The 22,656-nt window shown below is 46.6% G+C and overlaps 1 protein-coding gene across 1 annotated transcript in view; it reads left to right on the top strand.

Annotated features, from left to right (window-relative positions):
• Positions 1-22,656, top strand: part of robo2 (roundabout, axon guidance receptor, homolog 2 (Drosophila)) — a 1,057,792-nt gene that overhangs the window by 1,028,688 nt on the left and 6,448 nt on the right. The window contains exons 25-27 of the mRNA XM_052015293.1: positions 5,980-6,162; positions 9,969-10,145; positions 20,490-20,714. Of these exons, the coding sequence (XP_051871253.1) occupies positions 5,980-6,162; positions 9,969-10,145; positions 20,490-20,714 (585 nt within the window). The remainder of the gene's footprint in view (positions 1-5,979; positions 6,163-9,968; positions 10,146-20,489; positions 20,715-22,656) is intronic.

The raw sequence follows: 22,656 nt of genomic DNA, 5'->3' as shown, positions 1-22,656 counted from the left end.
GTGTCGGTGAACCGGCTCAGGAAACGGTTGCACGGCACCGCCCGGTGCAGCACCCTCCACCCCAGGTCCCCGACACTGAGGCAGCTCATTCCATATACCCACCATCCTCCGTGTGAAGAAGTTGCCCCTCTGGTCTCTTTTAAATCTTTCCCCTTTCGCCTTAAACCCATGCCCTCTAGTTTTTGGTTCCCTTTCCCTGGGGAGATGACCATGCACATTCACCCTATCTATGCCCCTCATGATTTTATACATGTCTATGAAGTCACCCCTCCAGTCTCCTGCGCTCCAAGGAATAAAGTCCTAGACTGCCCAACCTCTCTCTATAAGGAAGGTCCTTGAGTCCTGGTAACAGTTCTGTAAAGCTTCAAGCTGCAAGTAAAGTGGGGAGAGACAGGAAGAACAAACTCTACTCTGTCCGTGACGTAGAGACAGGGAAAGTTGAGAGATACAGGTCATAGAGTTATGCAGTACAAAAGCAGGCTCTTCAGCCCTATCTGTCCATGCTGACGGTGGCGGTGCTTACTCAGGGAAGGTGAGAAAGTTTGATCCATAACAGGATTTGAGTGTGGGGGAGAATCTAAAAGACCCCATTGCAGCGTTAGTGATCCAATCTCTTCTACCACCCCCAGCCCCCACTCACCCCACCCCACTCTCTCTGCTACTCAGAACCTGTTTTCCCTCCAACTTTTCCTAATCCTGATGAAAGGTCATTGACCTCAAAGGTTAACTCGGTTTCTCTCTCTACAGATACTGCCCAACCTGTAGAGCATTTCCAGCAACCCTCTGCTTCTCTTTCAGATCTCCCAAATCCACCTTTGCTTCTGAAATATAGTTACGCTGACTTCAAAAGAAATCAGAGTGCAACTTAGATAGAACCAAATTTCGGAAGAGCAGTGCAAGTTGCCCACGTTAGCACATTGTGCGTTTAATGCATGCGACCAAGAGCAAATTCCTAACCCACTACTCTTGCCCCGGACTTGAATTTTTCTTTTTCTGCCTTTTGACATCTGGTCCAGTAAGAAACTGTGTAAATTGAAATGCTAGAACCCAGCTTTGAAACCAGAGCTAGACACTGCCTGAGAAAGGAACACTTAATTTAAAGGAGCAGTCACACACAAGCCTCTGTGTCAGTCACTAGCCTAGTTTGTCAGTCCCTGATCCATTTGAAGTTTGATATGTATTTTTTCAAACCGGGTAACCCATATCGTATTGGGTTGTTTTTTAATTTAAATTCCCCAAAGTCACTCCACTGCACATTATTTGACATAGTGTACCAAGCAACGATGATTTCATGGGGCTTAAGTTTCAGTTTTATTCCTGCCTTGCATTCTGGAGTATTAAGTCATTCTCTGTCCACTTTTTTCCCTCTTAAAAATATTTATAATTAAGTGTGGCTGGATTTCTGAAAATGGGCAGGCTCCCTTTCTCTTCAACTTGTTTCTCATTTCTTCTGTCATTTTGCTTCAGAAACTTGCCCCGTGACTTATAACCCCTGACTCGTGACCTCCCCAGCAGATTTAGCCTCTTGCCTCAGCCCCCTGCTCCTCTCCTCCACCATTAGTCAATGTCCCTCCCCCAGTCCCCACAATCTGTTGGGAAAGGGGGCACATTGTACCTTTCTCTGCATCCAGGAACAAAGTATTTCTCCCTCCGCCAGTGGTGTTCACTCAGCACCCTGCCAGCAACTCAACCCCCTCCTCCATCACCCACCAACCTACCCAACTGGAGTTCATACACTTTGGGGCAGGAGAGGGCAGCTTGATAGAGTCATCGAGTCACACAGTTCCGGTTGCCACACTATCAGAAGGATGTCATTAAGCTAGAGATTCACAAGGATGTTGCTGGGACTGGAGGGTTGATTTCATAGAGCTATACAGCACGGAAACAAGCCCTTCAGCCCAACTGGTCCATGCCGACCAAGATACTCCATCCAAGCTGGTCCTATTTGCCAGCGTTTGGCCCATAACCTTCTAAACCTTTCCAATCCATGTACCTGTCTGTCTTTTAAAAGTTGTTATTGTATCTGTCCCAACCACTTCCTCTGGTAGCTCGTTCCACATAGATACCACCCTTTGTGTAAAGAAGTTGCCACCCAATTTCCGATTAAATCTCTCCCCTCTCACCTTAAACTTCTGCCCTCTAGTTCTTGATTCTCCAGCCCTGGGAAAAAGACTGAGAGCATTCACCCTGTCTATGCCCCTCAAAAGAGGAGTTATGGGGAGAGGCTGGACAGGCTGGGACTGTTTTCCCTGGAGTGAAGGAGGCTGAGGGGTAACCTGATAGGGGTTTATAAAATCATGAGGGGCACAGATAATGTGGACGGTCACAGTGTTTTTCCTGGAATAGGAGAATCGAAAACTAGAGGCCAAAGGTTTAAGGTGAGAGGGGAAAGATTTAAAGGGGACCCGAGGGGCAACTTCTTCACGCAGAGGGTGGTGGGTGTATGGAACGAACTGCCAAAGCAAGTGGGAGAGGCAGGTACAGTTACAACATTTAAGATAAGATTTCTTTATTAGTCACATGTACATCGAAACACACAGTGAAATACATCTTTTGCGTAGAGTATTCTGGGGGCAGCCCGCAAGTGTCGCCACACTTCCGGCGCCAGCGTAGCATGCACACAACTACCTAACCCGTACGTCTTTGGAGCGTGGGAGGAAACCCACGCAGACACACAGGGAGAACCTGCAAACTCCTTACAGACAGTGGCCGGAATTGAACCCGGGTCACTGGATATGTAATAGTGTTACGCTAACTGCTACACTACCGCACCTGCCATTTAGGTAGGTACAGGGAGAGGAAAGGTTTAGAGGGATATAGAACCAAATGCAGGCACATGTGACCAGCTCAGCAAAACTCCTGGGTCAGCATGGATGAGTTGGGCTGAAGGGCCTGTTGCCGTGCTGGATAACTCTATGACTCCATTAAATCTGCCTTCCTTACTTGGTCTGGCTTACATGTGACTCCAGATCCACCAATGTGGTTGACTCTTAATTGCCCTCTGAGATGACCCAACAAGGCACAGTTCAGGTGAAATTAAGGAAGGACATTAAATGCCAGTCTTGCTTGTAACTCCCAGATATGTAGCTGAATAAGTATAGAAACCCACCAGCCTGGATCCTGAAATAGATGACAGCTGCCTCTCCAACCCTGCAACAGTGCCGACGCTTCTTGGCTACAAACTATTCTGCCATGGGAAAGGCATTTTAAAAGTTCTATGCTTTCTTTTCCTCCCTCCCTCATACATCTTCCATTTTTTCCCATTCCCTTCCCGTCTGTGGAATCTGATTGGGCATACCAGGAGGGATGTAAACCTGGTCAGGCAGACTTTGGGTCTTGTGCTTTCTTAGTTCCCCACGATGTGGAAACATTCTGATTTCAATGAATTTTCATTAGCTATGGAATGGATGCTCACATCTCAGTTTTCCTATTTGCCTGTCTGCTCTCTTTTATCTGAGAGAAATCTTTAATCAGCCAGTCTCTCCTGAGGCAGTATGTAATGGATGGGACCCTAAGAACTCTACTTCTGTTTGGCATCTTTCAATTGCTAAGATCAGTCAAGGATTGAAGTTTTATCAAAAAGCTGTTCACAGAAACTTTAAGAATGTAATCTTCTGCCCTCTCTGACTCAACGCTGCTTCTCAGCCTAGAGGAATTTCTCATTCCTGTCACTGATGTTGAATTTGTTGGATTTTTTCATGGATCTCTTGATTAGATATTGGTTCCTTCAAGAGGGGATGGTGCTACTGCATGGATTGCAGTAACATTTGTGCTATGTAACTTTTGTGGAATGATATACTGAAGGAGACACTTGGCCCATTGAATCACTGCTGTCCCTTTGAAGGAGTGATCCAATTATTCCAACTCTTTCCTGGTCTCTCACATTCATCCTTTGCTTCTCTTCTGAATCTTCTCCCTTCACCTGTTGAGTCGGTCCATTCCAGATCATTGTTGCTCCAAATTTCTCCTCATGCTGCTTTATCTGACTGCTTGATACCTCCAGAGATGAGGAGCAGCTGTAGGACATTCAAATCTTTGGGTTTGCTTCATCCACTTCGCTACACTGTTCCCTTTTCCCCCATATACCCCGTTCCTTTTGGTATTAGGAAGTATATCTATCTCCTTCTTGAATATATTTAATGACTTGGCCTCCACTGCCTTCTCTGGTAGAGAATTCTGTGGTTCACCACCCTCTGGGTGAAGACATTTCTCCTCATCTCTGTTATAAATGGCATACACCTTATTCCAGGCTGTGACCCCTGGTCACAACCTTCCTCCCAACAGGAACCCCATGTACACTGTCAAAATTCCTCACATCTTTGCACTCCTTACAAGATCTCCTCTTTACTTGGTATTGGTATTGGTTCATTATTGTCACTTGTACCGAGGTACAGTGAAAAACTTGTCTTGCACACCGATCGTACAGGTCAATTCATTACACAGTGTGGTTACATTGAGTTAGTACAGAGTGCATTGAGGTAGTTCAGGTAAAAACAATAACAGTACAGAGTAAAGTGTCACAGCTACAGATAAAATGCAGTGCAATAAGGTGCAAGGTCACAACAAGGTAGATCAGGAGGTCATTGTCCATCTCATTGTATAAGGGAACTGTTCAATAGTCTTATCACAGTGGGGAAGAAGCTGTCCTCAAGTCTGGTGGTACGTGCCCTCAGGCTCCTGTATCTTCTACCCAATGGAAGAAGAGAGAAGAGAGAATGTCCCGGGTGGGTGGGGTCTTTGATTATGCTGGCTGCTTCACCAAGGCAGCGAGAGGTAAAGACAAAGTCCAAGGAGGGGAGGCTGGTGTCTGTGATACGCTGGGCTGTGTCCACAACTCTCTGCAGTTTCTTGCGGTCCTGGGTAGAGCAGTTGCCATACCGAGCCGTGATACATCCAGATAGGATGCTTTCTATGCTGTTCTCCAAGGAGAACACTCACTCATCCGCTGGACCATTCTAGTTAATTTCCTGCAGTTTGGTCATTTATTTGGTTTATTATTTTCTCATGTACCGAGGTACATGGACAGTTTTTGTTTTGCATGCCATCCAGACAGATCATTCCATATATAAGTACGTTGAGGTAGTACAAAAGGGAAAAAAAACAATGCAAAATATAGTGTTGCAGTTACAGAAAAAGTGCAGTGCAGGCAGACAAATAAAGTACAAGGGACAAGATAAAGTAGATTGTGAGATCAAGAGTTTATCTTTATTGTACAAGAGTTTCACTGCACCTGTATACATGTACTTGTGCATATGACAATCAACTCAACTTTAACTTTGACTTTTGACTTTAAAGATCCTTATAAAAGTGGGATAGAAGCTATCCTTGAGCCTGGTGGTATGAGTTTTCAAGCTTTTGTATCTTGAACTAAACCTCTCATACGCTAAAAGATTAACTCTTGATCTCCCAATTTACATCATCATGAGGCTTGCACTTTATTTGTCTGTCTGTACTGCACTTTCTCTGTAACTGTAACACTATATTCTGCATTCTGTTTTCATTTTTACTACCTCGATGTACTTTTGTATGGAATGATCTGTCTGGATGGCACGCAGACAAAAGCTTTTCACTGTATCTTGGTACATGTGGCATGTAAAAAGGAAAAGCAAAAACAGAATGCAGAATATAGAGATACAGTTACAGAGAACGTGCAGTGCAGGTAGGTAAATAGGATGCAAGGACCATGATGAGGTAGATTGGGAGATCATGAGTTCATCTTTATCGTATAAGAGATCCGTTCAAGAGTCTTATAACAGCTGGATAGAAGCTTTCCTTCACCAGTGCACCCTCTCCAAAGCCCTTCTTCCTAAAATGTGGTGCCCAGTACTGGACACTGTCCTCCCTTTGGGGACTGACTGTTGATTTCTAAGGATTTAATGTAAGTTTGTTTCCAAAGCCAAGGGTCCCATTTGCCTTTGTATTTAAGTGGGAGGTGTTGCTCTGACTTCTCTGATCAACCTGCCCTACCTTTCCTTCCAGGTTCAATGGTTAATGGATGGGGCTCTGCCTCAGAGGAGGAGCGTAATATGTCTAGCCGCCGATCTAGCGCGGTTAGCTCCTCTTCCGACTCCATCTTTACCGATGGCGATTTTACCCAGGCACTGGCCACTGCGGCAGACAGAGCTGGCTACAAGATGGAAGGCACCAGCCTCATGAAGACAGGTTTGTACTCAACGCTGCCTCATGTCCAAGAGAAGCCTTGGGATGCTTCACCGAGTCTTCGCTCTGACCTCCCTCTCCTTCTCTCTCCTTTGCTCCACCTCTCTCATATCAGAGATGATCCTGGGATGTGTTCAAGGTTCTGCCCTCTCTAGGGTTCCACCTGCATGGCTTTGCTGTGGGCTTTGATTATCTTTACTTCATCTCATGCTCTGCTGGTTTTTCAAGGAATATCTGCATGATCCTTTGCCGTCCACTGTTGCACTCATGATGTGTCATGTTCCCTATCACCTTTGGTGCATTGTTGATGTTCTTTCTAGCCTTCTCTGTTGGGGTGGGTGTTGGAACTTGATGTGCTACCAGACCATGCACATGACCAACTCGGATGTTTGACCAAGGGGAGCAGCACCATTTGTCTACTCTGTGCCATCCAACAGTGACCATTGGATAGCTCACCCTCGCCAGAGCAGGAATCCCAACGACTGTCACCTCCTTCCAAGTCTTCCTCCTCTTGCCTCTTTTACACCTCCTTCCCTTCTTCGTCCATCCCTGGATGTCTGTGTAGTAAGCTGAAAAAGGTCATGAAAGCCTACCTCAGATACCACTCACTCAGAAAGGGTTGGTTTCCATGTCTTTTTGTTGCAAAGAAAGGTGGCTCCCTCTATATTCTCATTAATTGACTCTTTATATACACACACACACGCACACACACATACGCACACACACACACGCACACACACACACACACACACGCACACACACAGCCGTAAAATACACGGAAAAAACCTTGGACACTGAAAGCTGAAGTGCTTCACAGGAGTGCCGTCAAAGCTACGATACTGTTCCTCGTACGAAGACAGATCATAGGACAAGGGAACAAAAGCTTAGTCAAAACATGGTCAAAGAAGTTTTTTAAAGGAAGAGAGAGAAGTGGAGAGGAGGAGAGGTTCGGGAAGGAAATTCCAAAGCTCGAGGCTCAGGCCAGTGAAGTTACCACCATTATTGATGGCGCAATTAAAATCAGGGATGGTTGAGAGGCCGGAGCCGAAGGAGAACAAACGCCTGCGGATTGTGGAGCAAACGGTAACTGGCTTCACCGTCCCTCGCTGGACAGGAGACAAGGCCTTTCAAAGGATTTGATAGATTAGATGTGGAGAAGATTTTTCCACGTTGTAGAAAAAAAGGTGCCATGTGCTCTGGAATAGTCACCTTATAATCCAGGCAGAAATCCAGGAGAAATGTCTATCTCTGGGGAAAGGGATTTGCTCCCACAGGATTGATTGAGGAAAAGAGCAGAGATGGGTTTACGGGGTAGCTGGATAAACGTGTGAGGGGAGAGGAATTGAAGGGTGGGGTGTTGAGATGGGATGAAGAGGGATGGGAAGAAGCTCACGTTGAGAAGAAACACCATCATGGAGCAGCTGGGCCGAATGGCCTGTTTCTGTGTTGTACATTCTGTGTGATTCTGTGTTGCAACCCTCCCAACATGGATCATGAATCAGGAGCAGGGCCTCTTGTGCCGCTTGTCCCCATGCTGGGTGTAATGCAAACTTGGAGCTCCAACCCACTTGGAGCACAGGAATACAGCGGTTACTGAATCAGACCTATGACAGGGAGAACGAGAAACATCAGAAACAAGCGCAGCACATGTAGGGAAAGTTGATTATCTGAAGAGTCAGTCCCAGTGGATCGATTGACAAATCCGTCATTCCAAGCCTTCCAACTGGAATCAGTAGGCAGAATGGAATTGGAATTGAAGGCCAGCTAACTGACGCCGCTGGAGTTCCAGTGACTGGCATAACTGATCTCCCTCAGTTGCTTTGATCTCCTACCTAGGAATTTCTTTGGAGATAAAGTATCCTTCTTGCCTTGCTCTGTGCTTGGAGTATTCATTGTCTTCTGGCTCTAGGTGTTGGGCTCTCTCTATTCCTTTGCTTGCTTCATTGCGTCCATGTTTACTTCAGGTGATCTGCAAGTATCTCCATTTCTCTTCCCTCTGCTTCTAGGGGTGTGCCTGGAATCTGTTGAAGGGGGCAGTCCTCACTGTGAGCTCATCGGATGAGATTCACCGAGAACTTTGCTACATTCTCTGCTGAGTTATTGTGCACAGTGTGTGTTAATGTCCTCATAACCACCGACCTCATAATATGATGCGACAATTTCTTAGTAAAACAGGAGATCTGTGTAATATTCTCATGGACATCAACTTTTATCAAAGATCATCAGGCTGGATGTAAGAGAGCCACGCTAGATTGTCCGTGTCGCTGTGCCCAGATTTGGAAGTGAACATTCCCAATTGCTAAGTTGCTGTAGAGTGGTCCAGATGACAAGAATCTGCTTTTATTGAAGGCGAGAATCTTTTGCTGTTTCTGGAAATCAGTGGCAGAGGGGTGCAAAGTAACGGTTCGTCTCTGCATTTCTGTCCCCACAAAGCAGACATCAGACATCGAGAGAGAGTCCCATTCCCTCTCATCCGCCTGTGGCCATTTTGCACACATTGTCCAAGTCTGGACAGAGCTAAGTGGTACACATCTAAAGTCCACTAGTGGGGCCAAAGGGAGAACTCTACCCTTGGGCAGTGAGGAGTCTGCTCATCCAGGGCTCAGAAGAGATAGTGCAGGAAGAGGGACAGTGAGTTTCTTCCAGCTCACTCAATTAATCCCAAAATGTCTGATTTATCCACTTCCAGCTGCTTTTGAAAGTTCCTGTTGAATGTGCTCCCACTGTCCTTTCAGGCAGCACCTTCCAAAAGAGTATAGAAACAGGAGACACCGGATGGGCTGGGTTTGTTTTCCTTGGAGCAGAGGAGGCTGAGAGGGGATCTGATTGACCTAGACAAGCACACTAAGGTCCATAGACAAGGAAGATGGCAGAAGACTTTTCCTAATAGCAGAGTTGCCTTAAAGCTATAAGCCATGGGTGCAGAGGAAGGTGGAAGAGGTTTTGGAGGGTCTGAGGAAGAATTTTTTCACCCAGAGGTGGTTACAATCTGAAATGGATTGCCTGAGGGGGTGATGGAGGCAGAGACTCTCACAACAGTTAAGAAGTATCTAGGTGAGCATTTGAATTGCCAAGGCTGACAGATCAGGTGCTGGTAAATGAGAGGAGTGTAGATGGGTACTTCCAGGTTGGCATGGACACGATGGACCGAAAGGCCTGACTGTATGATTCTATGGCTCTCTAAGGAGCAGGAGTCAACAACACAGCTTCCCATTCAGTAATGCCTGATCTGATCTGATCAATACCCCAACAAATGAAGGCAGGCATCCCATGTGCTTTCTTAACCATGTTATCCTCCTGCATTGCCACCTTCAAGTATCTTTGAACTTCTACACAAAGGTTATTATCATTGTCATGTGTACTGAGATACAGTGAAAAGCTTTAGTTTTGCATTCCATCCAGATAGATCATTCCATTACACAAGTACAGCGAGGTTGTAAAAAGAAAACAGAGTGCAGAACATAGTGTTGCAGTTGCAGAGAAATCACCGTGCAGGTAGACAAGTAAAGTGCAAGGGCCACGTTGACGTAGACTGAGAGATGAAGAGTTCATCTTTAGCGTATGAGGGGTCTGTTCAGGAATCTGACAACAGTGGGATAGAAGCTGTCCTTGAGCCTGGTGGTACGTGCCCTCAAGGTTTTGTATCTCAATACTCCCTCGGACCTTACCTTGGTGTATGTCCTAGCCCTATCAGTATTCCCAAAATGCCTCACCTCATATTTATCGAGATTAAACTCCTGCCATTTCTCAGACCATTTCACCAACACATGGATATCACGTGTTAACAGGCGAACATCTTGTGTTAACAGGTAAAGGGTATTCCTCCTCCCAGCGGCTTCGACCCAGTAGCCCCTTCTCCAGCAGCAGTAGCGTGAGTGCGACCCAGAGTCAGTGCCCGAGATCAAGACCACCCAAGAAACACAAGCCATCTGGAAGCAGACTGGAGCCACCCTCCGCACTGCACCGTCGGGAAGCCGCGGCAGATGGTGAGTCACAGGAGCAAGGCAATGGACTGAGTGAGGTTGTTTCAACCAAAGGATCTGCCCAGGTGTTGTAACACTGGAGGAACAACAATCTGCTGGAGGAACTCAACAGGTTGAGCGGCATCTGTGGTGGGGGGGGGGGGGGGATGCGGGGATGGAATTGTTGATGTTTCGGGTCGGCACCCTGCACCTTGCGGCAGCGGAGAGGGGAGATGGCCAGGGTAAAGAGGAGAGGGGGAGTGGTGAGACAGGAGTCTGAGGTAATTCGGTGGACTGAGGAGGGGTGCAAGATGACAGGCAGGTGGTGCCAAGTAGGGGAGGGGAGCGGGGCTGGAATTGGGAGACAAAGTGGCAGGTGAGTGAGAGATGGAGGCAGAGAAAGGGAGACGGAAAAAATACAAGAGAGGCAGATGGAGCGATGTGCAGTGAGGGGAGGGTGAAGGTTGGAGAGATTCTGGAGGGAGATGAGCAGGAACACAAGGGGCCACCAGTACCGGACCCTGATAGGTAAAGGAGGTGAGAACGGGAACCATTAGGGGAGAGGCGTATGGCAGGTAGAACCAGAACCACATTGGGGGGGTGGGGGTGGGGGGGAGTGAACCTGTGGGTGAACTGTGCGTGTTGCGGGTGGATGGAACCAGGAGGGGGAGGGGAACAAAGATAGGTGATGGGGGGCTGGGGAGGTTTGAGGGAAAGGGGACAAAAATAGGAGGACTGGAGGAGGATCAGAAGTGGGGGGGGGAAACAACCCACCTATCACCTCCTATCAGACTCCTTTCTCACCACTCCCCCTCTCCACTCCCAGTACTGATGCAGGGTTTCAACCTGAAACATCGACAATTCCTTCCTTCACACAGATGCTGCTCGACCCGCAGATTGTTTGTTGCTCCAGATTCCAGCATCAGCAGTCTCATGTGTCTCTGTTTTAACAATGGTTTGTTTTACTCTCGGGTGAGGGACGGAGATTTGGCAATCCCAAGCTGGAAACTCAGACTCCACTGTCCATAATTAAGAAGTACACTTATGTTTTTCTTGTGAATGCTGCTTATCTGATGCCATGTGCCTGTGATGCTGCTGCAAGTAAGTTTTTCATTGCACCTGTGCACACATGTACTTGTGCAGATGACAATAAATCTTGCTTTGACTTTGACTTTAAATACACAGAATTTAAGAAAGTTACAGACAGGGTAGTGGAGCTAAGTATCCAGATTGCGGGTATCGATGTTGATATGGTTACTTATAAATATAAGGAATTTGCATGCCTGAATGTCACAAATTTTGTTGCGGATGTAACTGAGAGGTCTGGAAAGAATGGAGACGGAGAGGATGTTTCCATCAGCAGGAGGGTCTAGGATATGAGGATACAGCATCAGAATAGAAGGATGTCCCCTAGAACTGAGATGAGGAGGAATTTCTTCAGCCAGAGGGTGGTGAATCTGTGGAATTTGTTGCCACAGAGGGCTGTGGAGGCCAAGTCATTGGGTGTATTTAAGGGAGAGATTCATTGGTTCTTGATTGGTAAGGGGGTTAAGGGTTACGGGGAAAAGGCAGGAGAATGGGGTTGAAAAAAAAAATCAGCCATGATTGAATGATGTAGCGGACTTGATGGATTGAATGGCCTAATTCTGCTCCAATATGTTATGGTGTTATGTTTTTAGAGATGGTCTTAGCAGAGTAGAGGGCAGAATATCAAGAAGGAACTGGCGGGATATCGGGATATCGAATTTGCAGGGACTGAGGTTCAGAGACTGTCTATTGTCAAGCATCAACTCCCACTGATGTCACACCTTCGATAACACAGTGCTCTCTCACACAGAGATCACCATCTTTACATCCATAGAGTCATAGAGTTGTACAGCACAGAAACAGGCCCTTCAGCCCAACATCACCATGCCAACCTTTTGTCCACCTACCAATCCCATTTGCTCACATTAGCGTGGTATCCTTCTATGCCTTACCCACTTAAGTGTCTGTCTAAATGCCTCTTAAACATGGTGACTATATCTGATTCCACCCCCTCCTCTGGCAGCGAGTTCCAGATATCAACCACTCTCTGTGTAAAAAATTTACTTCTCAAATACCCTTTAAAACTTCCTCTTCTCACCTTAAATTCTCACCTCTAGTTTTTGATACCCCCACCATGGATAAAACGAATCTGTCTCCCTTATCTATGCCACTCATTACTTTATATACTTCTATCAGGTCAGCCCTCAGCCTCTGATGCTCCAGGGAAATCATACCCAGCCTTTTCAATCTCTCCTTATAACTAAAATCCTCCAATCCTCGTGAATCTCAATAAATAAGTGAAAATCAAAAGAAAAACTGCTGATGCTTGAAATTCAAAGCATCTTAGAGTTATAGTCGTAGAGTTATACAGCACAGAAACAGGCCCTTCAGCTCAACGTGTCCATACCAACCAAGGTACCTTCCTGAGCTTGTCCCTTTGGCCTGCATTTGGCCCACATCCCTCTCAACCTTTCCTACCCATGTACCTGTCAAAATGTCTTTTAAACCTTGTAATTGTACCCGCTTCTACCACTTCCTCTGGCAGCTCGTTCCACATACCCACCACCCTCTGTGTGAAAAACTTTCCCCTCAGGTCCCCTTTAAATCTTCCCCCTCTCACCTTAAACCCATGCCCTCTAGTTTCCCCTCCCCTTGGAAAAAGACTATGACCACCCACCTTATCTATGCCCCTCATGAATTTATAAACCTCTGAAAGGTCACCCCTCAGCCTCCTTTGCTCCAGGGAAAACAGTCCCAGCCCGTCCAGTCTCGAAAGCCCTCCAGTCCCAGCAATATTCTTGTGACTCTTTTCTGCGCCGTCTCTAGCTTATTTCTTAAACTGGATGGGCCTTGACCTGCTGAGTATATCCAGCATTTTCTGCTTTTGTTAACCCGGTGAATCTCCTCTGCACTCTCTCCAGCACGGTCGCATCCTTCCTGTGGTGTGGTGACCAGAACGGCACGCAGAATTCCAAGTGCAGCACGACCACTTTTGGTTTACGAGCTGGGTCTGCCAGGGAATGATGCTGTGATGGTCTGACCATATAAAAATAGAACCATTTGTAGCCAGGAAAATCACAAATCGGAGCTGCTGTGAATCTGTGGAGGAAGCCATGCTGAACACCAGCAGCTGTCACTCCTCATCACCACCAAGCTGGGAACTGAGTTCCATCTCTCCAGCCCAAAGCCAGCAATCCTGGTCCATGTCTATCCTTAGCTCAGCAAGGCAAATGCACTGGGCCTTGTATGGAAATGTAAGAAGTATCTGTATGGGCATTTGAAGCACCAAATTGGTAAATTGGTTTATTACTGTCAAATGCACCGAGGTACAGTGAAAAACTTTGTTTTGCATGCCATCCATACAGATCATTTCATCACATCAGTACATTGAGGTAGTACAAGGGAAAATAGTAACAGAAAGCAAAATAAAGTGTTACAGTTACAGAGAAAGTGCAGTGCAGGCGGACAATAAGGTGCAAGGTCATAATGAGGTAGATTGTGAAGTCAAGAGTCCATCTTATCATTCAAGGGGACCATTCAATAGATTTATAACAGCGGGATAGAAGCTGTCCTTGAGCCTGGTGGTACGTGCTTTCAGGCTTTTGTATCTTCTGTTCGATGGGAGGGGGGAGAAGTGAGAATGTCCGGGGTGGGTGGGGTCTTTGATTATTTTGGCTGCTTTACTGAGGCAGTGAGAAGTGTAGACAGAGCCCACGGAGGGGAGGCTGGTTTCCGTGATGCACTGAGCTGTGTCCACAACTCTCTGCAGTTTCTTGCATTCTCGGGCAGAGCAGTTGCTGTACCGAGCCGTGATTTATCCAGGTAGGATGCTTTCTGTGGTGCATCGATAAAAATTAGTGAGTGTCAAAGTGCTAAATTTCTTTAGCCTCCTGAGGGAGTAGAGGTGCTGGTGAGCTTTCTTGGCCATGGCGTCTACGTGGTTGGACCAGGACAGGCTATTGGTGATGTTCACTCCTGGGAACTTGAAGCTCTCAACCCTTCTGAACTCAGCACCGTTCATGTAAATAGGAGCGTGTGCACTGCCCCTCTTCATGAAGTCCGTGACCAGATCTTTTGTTTTGCAGACATTGAGGGAAAGGCTGTTGTCATGACTCCATGTCAGTAGGCTCTCACCAAGGCATAAAAGGCATATATTTGCATTGAAAAGGAAGAGATTGTCTGGAGGTGGTTGCTTGCCATGGACTCAGGACATCCCAGTCAGCTCCCACTTTAGTACCAAGGTCTTTTGTGCCAGGTGGAGCTGATGTACCACAGGTGCTGGAAGTCCAAAACTGAAACAGAAAAATCCATTTCTATGTTGGATTTTCGAAGTATCCTCATGTCCTTGTGCCAGTATTCAAGATCTCTAATGGTGGTGGGCAGTGAAGGAAGCTGTCTCAGGTTAAAACATGATCTTGGTCAACTGGGAAGAAGCACAAAGAAACGGCAGATGGAATTTAACTCAGACGTGTGTGAAGTGATGCATTTCGGGAAGTTAAACCGGGCCAGGACATACATGGTGAAAGGCAGGGGCCCTGGGGAGTGTCGTAGAACGGAGCGGGCTCGGAGTACAAGTACATAGCTCCCTGAAAGTGGTGACACAGGTAGACAAGGTAGTGAAGGTGTTTGGCACGCTTGCCTTCATTGGACAGACCATTGAGTACGAGAGTTGGGATGTTGTGTTACACCTGTACAAAACGTTGGTGAGACTACACCTGGAATATTGTGCACGGTTCTGGTCGCCATGACAGAAGACGGATGTAAATAAGCTACAGAGCATGCAGAAGAGATTCACAAGGCTGTTGCCAGGACTAGACGGCTTGAGTTATAAGGAGAGACGAGACACATTGGGACTGTTTTCCCTGGAGTGAAGGAGGCTGAGGGGTGACGTTATAGAGGTTTATAACATCATGAGGGACATGGATAAGGTGGATGGTCACAGAGTTTTTGCCAGGGGAGGGGAGTCTAAAACTAGAGGACATATGTTTAAGGTGAGAGGGGAAAGATTTAAAGGGGACCTGAGGGGCAGGTTTTTCTCACCGAGGGTGGTGGGTGTGTGGAATTTGCTGCTAGAGGAAGTGGTAGAGGCAGGTACAATAACATAAGCATTTGGACAGGTACATGGATAGGAAAGGTTTAGAGGGATATGGGCCAAACACGGGCAAATGGGACTAGCTCAGGTAGGCAACTTGATCGACATGGGCGAGTTGGGCCAAAGGGCCTTTTTGTGTGCTGTATAAGTCTATGACTCTGATGACTAGGAACACTGTAGATGAGGGCTTGCTGTGCATGAATTGGCTTGGCATTCAGGATGAAGTAGTCAATTGGATTCAACATTGGCTTAGTGGGAGAAGCCAGAGAGTGGCAGTAGATGCTTGTCTCTCTGACTGGAGGCCTGTGACTAGTGGTGTGCCGCAGGGATCAGTACTGGGTCTGTTGTTGTTCATCATCCATATTAATGATTTAGATGACAATGTAGTCGACTGGATCAGGAAATTTGAGGATGACACCAAGATTGGAGATAGCGAGGAAAGTTATCAAAGCTTGCAACATGATCTTGACCAGTTGGGAAAATGGGCTGAAAAATGGCAGATGGAATTTAATGCAGACAAGTGTGAGGTGATGCACTTTGGGAAGACAAACCAGGGTAAGATTTACACAGTGAATGGTAGGGCTCTGAGGTGTGCGGTAGAACAAAGGGACCTGGGAATGCACATCCATAATTCCTTGAAAGTGGCATCACAGGTAGAAAGGGTCGCACATTGGCCTTCATAAATCAGGGCATTGAGAACAGGAGTTGGGATGTTACGTTGAAGTTGTACAAGATATTGGTGAGGCCGAATTTGGAGTATTGTGTGCAGTTCTGGTCACCTAACAGGAAAGATATCAATAAGCTTGAAAGAGTGCAGAGAAAATTTACAAGGATGTTGCTGGGACTTGAGGACCTGAGTTACAGAGAAAGGTTGAATAGGTTAGGACTTTATTCCCTGGAGCACAGGAGAATGAGGGGAGATCTTGTATACAAAATTATGAGGGGTATGGATAGGATGAATGTATGCAGGCTTTTTCCCCTCAGGTTGAGTGAAACTAGAACTAGAGGACATAGGTTTAGGGGTGAAAGGTGAAATATTTAAGGGGAATCTGAGGGGGAACTACTTCACTCAGAGGGTGGTGCGAGTGTGGAACGAGCTGCCAGCGGAAGTGGTAGATGCGGGTTCAGTTGTAATATTTAAGAGAAGTTTGGATAGGTGCATGGGTTGGAGGGGTTTGGACAGATGTGGTCCGGGTGCAGGGAGATGGGACAAGGGAGAAGGTCAAGTTGGCATGAACTAAATGGGCCGAAGGGCCTGTTTCTGTGCTGTAGTGCTCTATGACTCTTGAAAGCATTACATCATTGTCTCTCCAGCACTTTGTGACATCTTAAGAAGGGATTATGTCAATATACTCCACGGATGCTGCCTGGCCTGCTGAGTTCCTCCAGCATCATCATGTTGTTCATTATGTCAACACATCTCCTTTTGGATGCAGCCCCCAGACTAAACAGAACGTGGGGGTTGGGAAGGAGTCTCCATGGGTGTGGGGAGGGGTCAGACTGAGGAGACCCAGATAATGATGAGCTCCAGCAACATGATAAGACGGTGATGAGCTCGTTGTGGTTCTGGCCGCTGCAGCCTGGAAAACTGCAAGTGAGCAGAGGGCTGAAATTAGAATGTCAAAGTCAAAGTCGAGGTTATTGTCACATGCACAAGTCCATGTGTGCCCAGGTGCAATGAAAAACTCACTTGCAGCAGCAAAATTCACAAGAAAACATAAATTATACATAAATCATACAAAATTATACAGGTGATTGTGTTGGGGTAAACAAGCTTTTGAAGAGGAATTCATTGGGTGGATGTTCTTTTTCAGGCTGGAGAGTCTAGAACCAGGAGACAGCATCTCAGGATGAAGGGCAGGACTGGGACAACTTACATTATTATTGGTCCATGACCACTTCTGTTAGAACAATTCCTTCAGTCACATTCCCCCCTCTCTTTAGCTCCATGTAGTCCCTCTCTTTCACTCTCACACCCCCTTCAACTCTTGCTTTCATCCTTTTGCTATTCAGTTGCACTTGGGAGTGATTTAGAGTGGCCAAGGATCCCTGCAGCCCAGACACAAGAGAATGCAGCTGCTGGGACCTGGAGCAACAAAACAAGCTGGCAGGAGGAACTCAGCGGGTCAGGCAGCATCTGTGAAGGGAAGGGGATGGTCGACGTTTCGGATTGAGACCACCTTTGGGATGTGGGAGGGAACTCGGAATCACACTCACAGGAAGAACGTGCAAACTCCATGCAGGCAGTACTTGAGATTAAAGTCATAGAGTAATACAACACAGAAACAGGCCCTTCAGCCCAGCTCATCCATGCTAACCAAGTTACCCAGTTACGCTGGTCCCATTTGCCTGCGTTTGGCCCATATCCCCCTGAACCTTTCTTATCCGTGTACCTGTCCAAGTGCCTTTTAAATGTTGTTATTGTACCTGCCTCAACCATTTCCTCTGGCAGCTCATTCCACACACCCACCATCCTCTGTGAGAAAAACTTGCCCTTCAGGCCCCATTTTAAGTCGTTCCCCTCTCTCAAACATCCCTCTAGTTTTTGATTCCCTTTCCCTGGGAAAAAAGACTGTGTGCATTTACCCTAACTATGCCCCTCATGATTTTATGTGCCTCAATAAGCTCCCCCCTCAGTCTCCTCCACTTGAAGGAATAAAGTCCTTGCCTGCCCAACCTTTCCCTTTAACTCGGGTCCTTGAGTCCTGGCAACATCCTCTTGATCTTGATTGGGATCTAATTCAAGTCCACTGAGGCCACCAAGCAGCAGCACTAACTGCCGCACCACGCCGTTGAAGTGTGGGACAATGGAGTCAGATAGTCATGAATCATTGAAATTCTCTGCATCAGAGGGCGTCAACGTTCAGCTGTTGAGTGTACTTAAAGCCAAGGTGGAGAGATGTTTGGAAATTTAGGCTTCAGAGAATATAGAGATCAGGCAGCACAGACATGGAGGGTGAACCATGATGTTGTTCAACAGATCCAAGGATCCAGGTTGCTTTTCCAACACCAAATCCTGAAGACTTTGTGGAAAAATTTGCAAATGATGAGTTTTCCAAATGTTTCGATCTCTGAAGGCAGATGGTTGAAACAGATTCGTGAGGTGTGCTCTATTGCAAATCTGCAAGTGCTAGACGCTTCACACTGATGTACAGCCGAGAGCATCCTGACTGGTTGCATCACAGCCTGCTATGGAGGCTCCAATGCACAGGATCGCAAGAGGCTGCAGAGGGTTAGAGCCAGCTCCATCACAGGCATAATCCTCCCAACATCAAGGACATCTTCAAGAGGCGGTGCCTCAAGAAGGCGGCATCCACCATTAAGGACCTTCACCATCTGGGACATGTCCTCTTCTTATTACATTGGGGAGGAGGTACAGGAGCCTGAAGACCCTCACTCAATGATTCAGGAACAGCTTCCTCTCCTGCCACCATCGGATTTCTGAATGGTCCATGAGCCTATGAACATGACCTCGTTATTTCTTTTTTTTTGCACTATTTATTTATTTTTGTAATTTACAGATTTTTGCCGCAGATTTTAAATCTTTGCCGACCAGCTGGCTGGTGTGTTCAAGGACATCTTCAACCTCTCACTGCTGCAGTCGGAGGTTCCCACCTGCTTCAAAAGGGTATCAATCATACCGGTGCCTAAGAAGAGCAGGGTGAGCTGCCTCAACGACTATCGTCCGGTAGCACTCACATCTACTGTGATGAAGTGCTTATAGTGGTTGATCATGGCTAGAATTAACTCCTACCTGAGCAAGAACCTGGACCCACTGTGATTTGCCTATCACTACAACAAGTCTACAGCGGATGAAGTCTCACTGGCTCTCCACTCGGCTCTGGAGCACCTGCACAACAGTAAAACATACGTCAGGCTGCTATTTATCGATTACAGCTCGGTGTTCAACACCATCATCCCCTAAGTACTAATCAGCAAGCTTCAAAACCTGAGCCTTTGTACCTCCCTCTGCAACTGGATCCTCAACTTCCTTATCGGGAGACCACAATCAGTGCAGATCAGTGGTAACATCTCCTCCTCGCTGACAGTCAACACAGGTGCGCCTCAAAGATGTGTGCCTAGCCCACTGCTCTACTCCCTCTACACTCATGACTGTGTGGCTAGGCACAGCTCAAATGTCATCTATAAATTTGCTGATGACACCTCTGTCATTGGCAGAATCTCAGATGGCGATGAGGAGGCGTACAGGAGTGAGATAGATCGGCTGGTTGAGTGGTGTCGCAACAACAACCTTGCACTCAACGTCAGCAAGACCAGGGAACTGATTGTGGACTTCAGGAAGGGGAAGTCGGGAGAACACACACCAGTCCTCAATGAGGGGTCAGCGGTGGAAAGGGTGAGCAGCTTCAAGTTCCTGGGCATCAACATCTCAGAGGATCTATCCTGGGCCCAACGCATTGATGCAATCATGAAGAAGGCACGCCAGTGGCTCTACTTCATTAAGAATTTGAGGAGATTTGGTTTGTCACCAAAGACTCTTGCAAATTTCTGCAGATGTACGGTGGAGAGCATTCTGACTGGTTGCATCACCGCCTGGTACGGAGGCTCCAATGTGCAGGATCGCACATTGTGGAGGCTGCAGAGGGTTGTAGACTCAGCCAACTCAACATGGGCACAACCTTACCTGCCATCGAGGACATCTTCAAGAGGCTGTGCCTCAAGAAGGCAACATCCATCACTAAGGATCCTAAACACCCAGGACATGCCCTCTTCATATTACTACCATTGGGGAGGAGGTACAGGAGCCTGAAGACCCACACTCAACGATTCAGGAACAGCTTCTTCCTCTCTGCTATCAGATTTCTGAATGGTCCATGAACGCTACCTCGTTATTCCTATTTGCACGATTTATTTTATGTCATATGTTGGTGATAATTAATCTGATTCTGTTTCCGATTCGGAAAAGAGTGAAGAATTCTGATCCTGGTTAATAATTCCATCAGCATGATCCGATTGTCTTTGAGGCTAATATCCATACCTAAGCCAACACTGGTTGAAGAGGTAATCTGTCCGATATTGCTAGTTGTGGGAGCTTGCTGTGCACTCATTTACTATGACATTTCCCATTTTGTGTTAATGAGGACACCTCAGAAGGACATCATTGATTGTCAGACACTTGGCGACATTCTGAAAAGATTGTGAAACGTGTTTTTTTTACAGAAATGATTGAACCTCTGAACATCTCAGTTCCATATCTGATTTGTCTTTTCTCTTTTTTTCCCACTAAGACCTGCCACCACCACCTGACCCTCCACCATGCCAGGGTTCAAAGCTCCTCTCTGGCCAAGGATCGAGGTCAATGGGGGTGGGCGATTCCCCAGAGAGCCAGCAGGTGACCTGCCTCGAAGAGGACACAAACACAGTGGACCATCTAGTCAAGACATCTTTAGAAGGTCAAATGAATCAGGAAGACTTGCGAAGCAAGCTGCAACACAAGGCAACAATTGGGTCAGGTAAGAGAGAGACAGCAAAGGTTTTCCTTCAGGCACTGTTGGACAAAAAGGTGATGTAACTGAGGTGTACAAATTTTTTACAGGGTTCCTTGAGGTAGATATGTAGATGATGTTTCCATGTCTGAAGGGTCAGGAATGAAGGATCATGATCTCAAAATAAGGGGTCAGCCATTTAGAAGTGAAATGGGGAGAAACTTCTCGAAGTTAAAGTCAAGTTCAGTTTACTATCATGTGAACAAGTCCATGTGTGCACAGGTGCAATGAAAAACTTACCTGCAGCAGCATCACAGGCACATAGCATCAGATAAGCAGCATTCACAAGAAAAAGATAAATTGTACACAATTTATACAAGAAAGAACAAAATTAGAACAAAAGAAGTCAATTTTAGTGCAAAGTGGTTAAAGTGGTCACAGTGTTGCTAAATTGCAGTGATGATTAGGGTTGTGCCGTTTGGTTCAAAAACCGAATGGTTGAAGGGAAGTCGCTGTTCCTGAACCTGCTGGTGTGGGACTTCAGGCTTCTGTACCTCCTGCCCGATGGGAGCTGTGAGAAGATGGCATGGCCTGGATGATGGGGATCTTTGATGATGGATGTTGCCTTCATGAGGCAGCGCCTCCTGTAGATACTCCCGATGGTGGGGAGGGATTGGGCTGAGTCCACCTCTCTCTCCATCTTCACTCAGAGGGTGGTGAATCTTTGGAATACTTGATCCTGGAGGACTGTGGATGCCCAGTACATTCAAAACAAAAATTGATAGATTCTGGATATTAGAAAAATCAAGAGATGCGGGGATAGTGCAGGAAAATGGTGTTGAAGTACAGCAGCTATGAGAGGCCTGTTCCAACTCCTGCTTCCTGTTCTTATGTCAGCTCCATTCCCAGATATTTAGTCTTTTCACCATCCAAGCCCAGGAAGAACATTTGCCCGAAAAATAGGACAGGCAATCAAAATTGGAAAATTAAGTTCAAACGCAGTCTGTATTTAAGAAACCCAGTTCTCTGCCATTGGAGAGATAGGCATGGTACATGTCAAGGTTGCCATCCAGTTATGTGTCTGTTCCAAGAGCCTCAAATTGACACTAGTTTAACAGCAATTGGCAGAAACTGAAAAACTCAAAAGCATGGGCATGAGAAGATTGTGTGCTAAAGATTTCAAGAGGACAAATAGCACTCTTCCCCATGTCTAACCCTGGGAGTGTGTGATGGGCCAGTGTAGAGGGAGCTTCACTCTGTATCTAACTGTCCCTGCCCTGGGAGTGTGAGAGGACAGTGTAGAGGGAGCTTCACTCTGTATCTAATGGTCCCTGCCCTGGGAGTGTGTGATGGGACAGTGTAGAGGGAGCTTCACTCTGTATCTAACTGTCCCTGCCCTGGGAGTGTGTGATGGGACAGTGTAGAGGGAGCTTTTCTCTGTATCTAATCCTTTCTTGCTGTGTTTGATGGGGAACTGCAGAAGATTTAGTCTACAATCTTTCCATATAAGGTCCTCTGTAGTAATTTTGAGAAAACTGCACATTCCAGGGGAACTTGTTTCTCTACCCCCGTCATAACCTCTGACTTCCTGTCAGGTTTTATGGCTTTTTTTTGTGGCCAATGCAATAGTGCTGGAATTGCAGCAGCTGTTTTACACTCAGCATGCTCCACAAACAGCTGTGTGAAAATTACCAGTACAAATCTCTTTTTGTGATGTTATTTGAAGATTAGACATTAGTCCAGGACACCAGATTTAACTCTACTTTGAACTCGTGTCCGTGAATAATTTACAACCACATGAGAGGGTGGGCTTTTAACATCTTACACTTGAGATAGTTCCCCAGAGATTGGAACACCGTCTCCACCGCACACTGGGGACTTCAGCCTTGTTCGCCAGATCCTTTGGATGGCCGGATTGATGTATGAAGAGAGATTGGGTCAATTTTATTCACTAGAGTTTGGAAGAATG

This window comes from Pristis pectinata, chromosome 4 (genome assembly GCF_009764475.1).
Source record: "Pristis pectinata isolate sPriPec2 chromosome 4, sPriPec2.1.pri, whole genome shotgun sequence".
Classification (NCBI taxonomy): domain Eukaryota; kingdom Metazoa; phylum Chordata; class Chondrichthyes; order Rhinopristiformes; family Pristidae; genus Pristis; species Pristis pectinata.
This window is presented reverse-complemented; position numbering and strand designations above follow the sequence as displayed.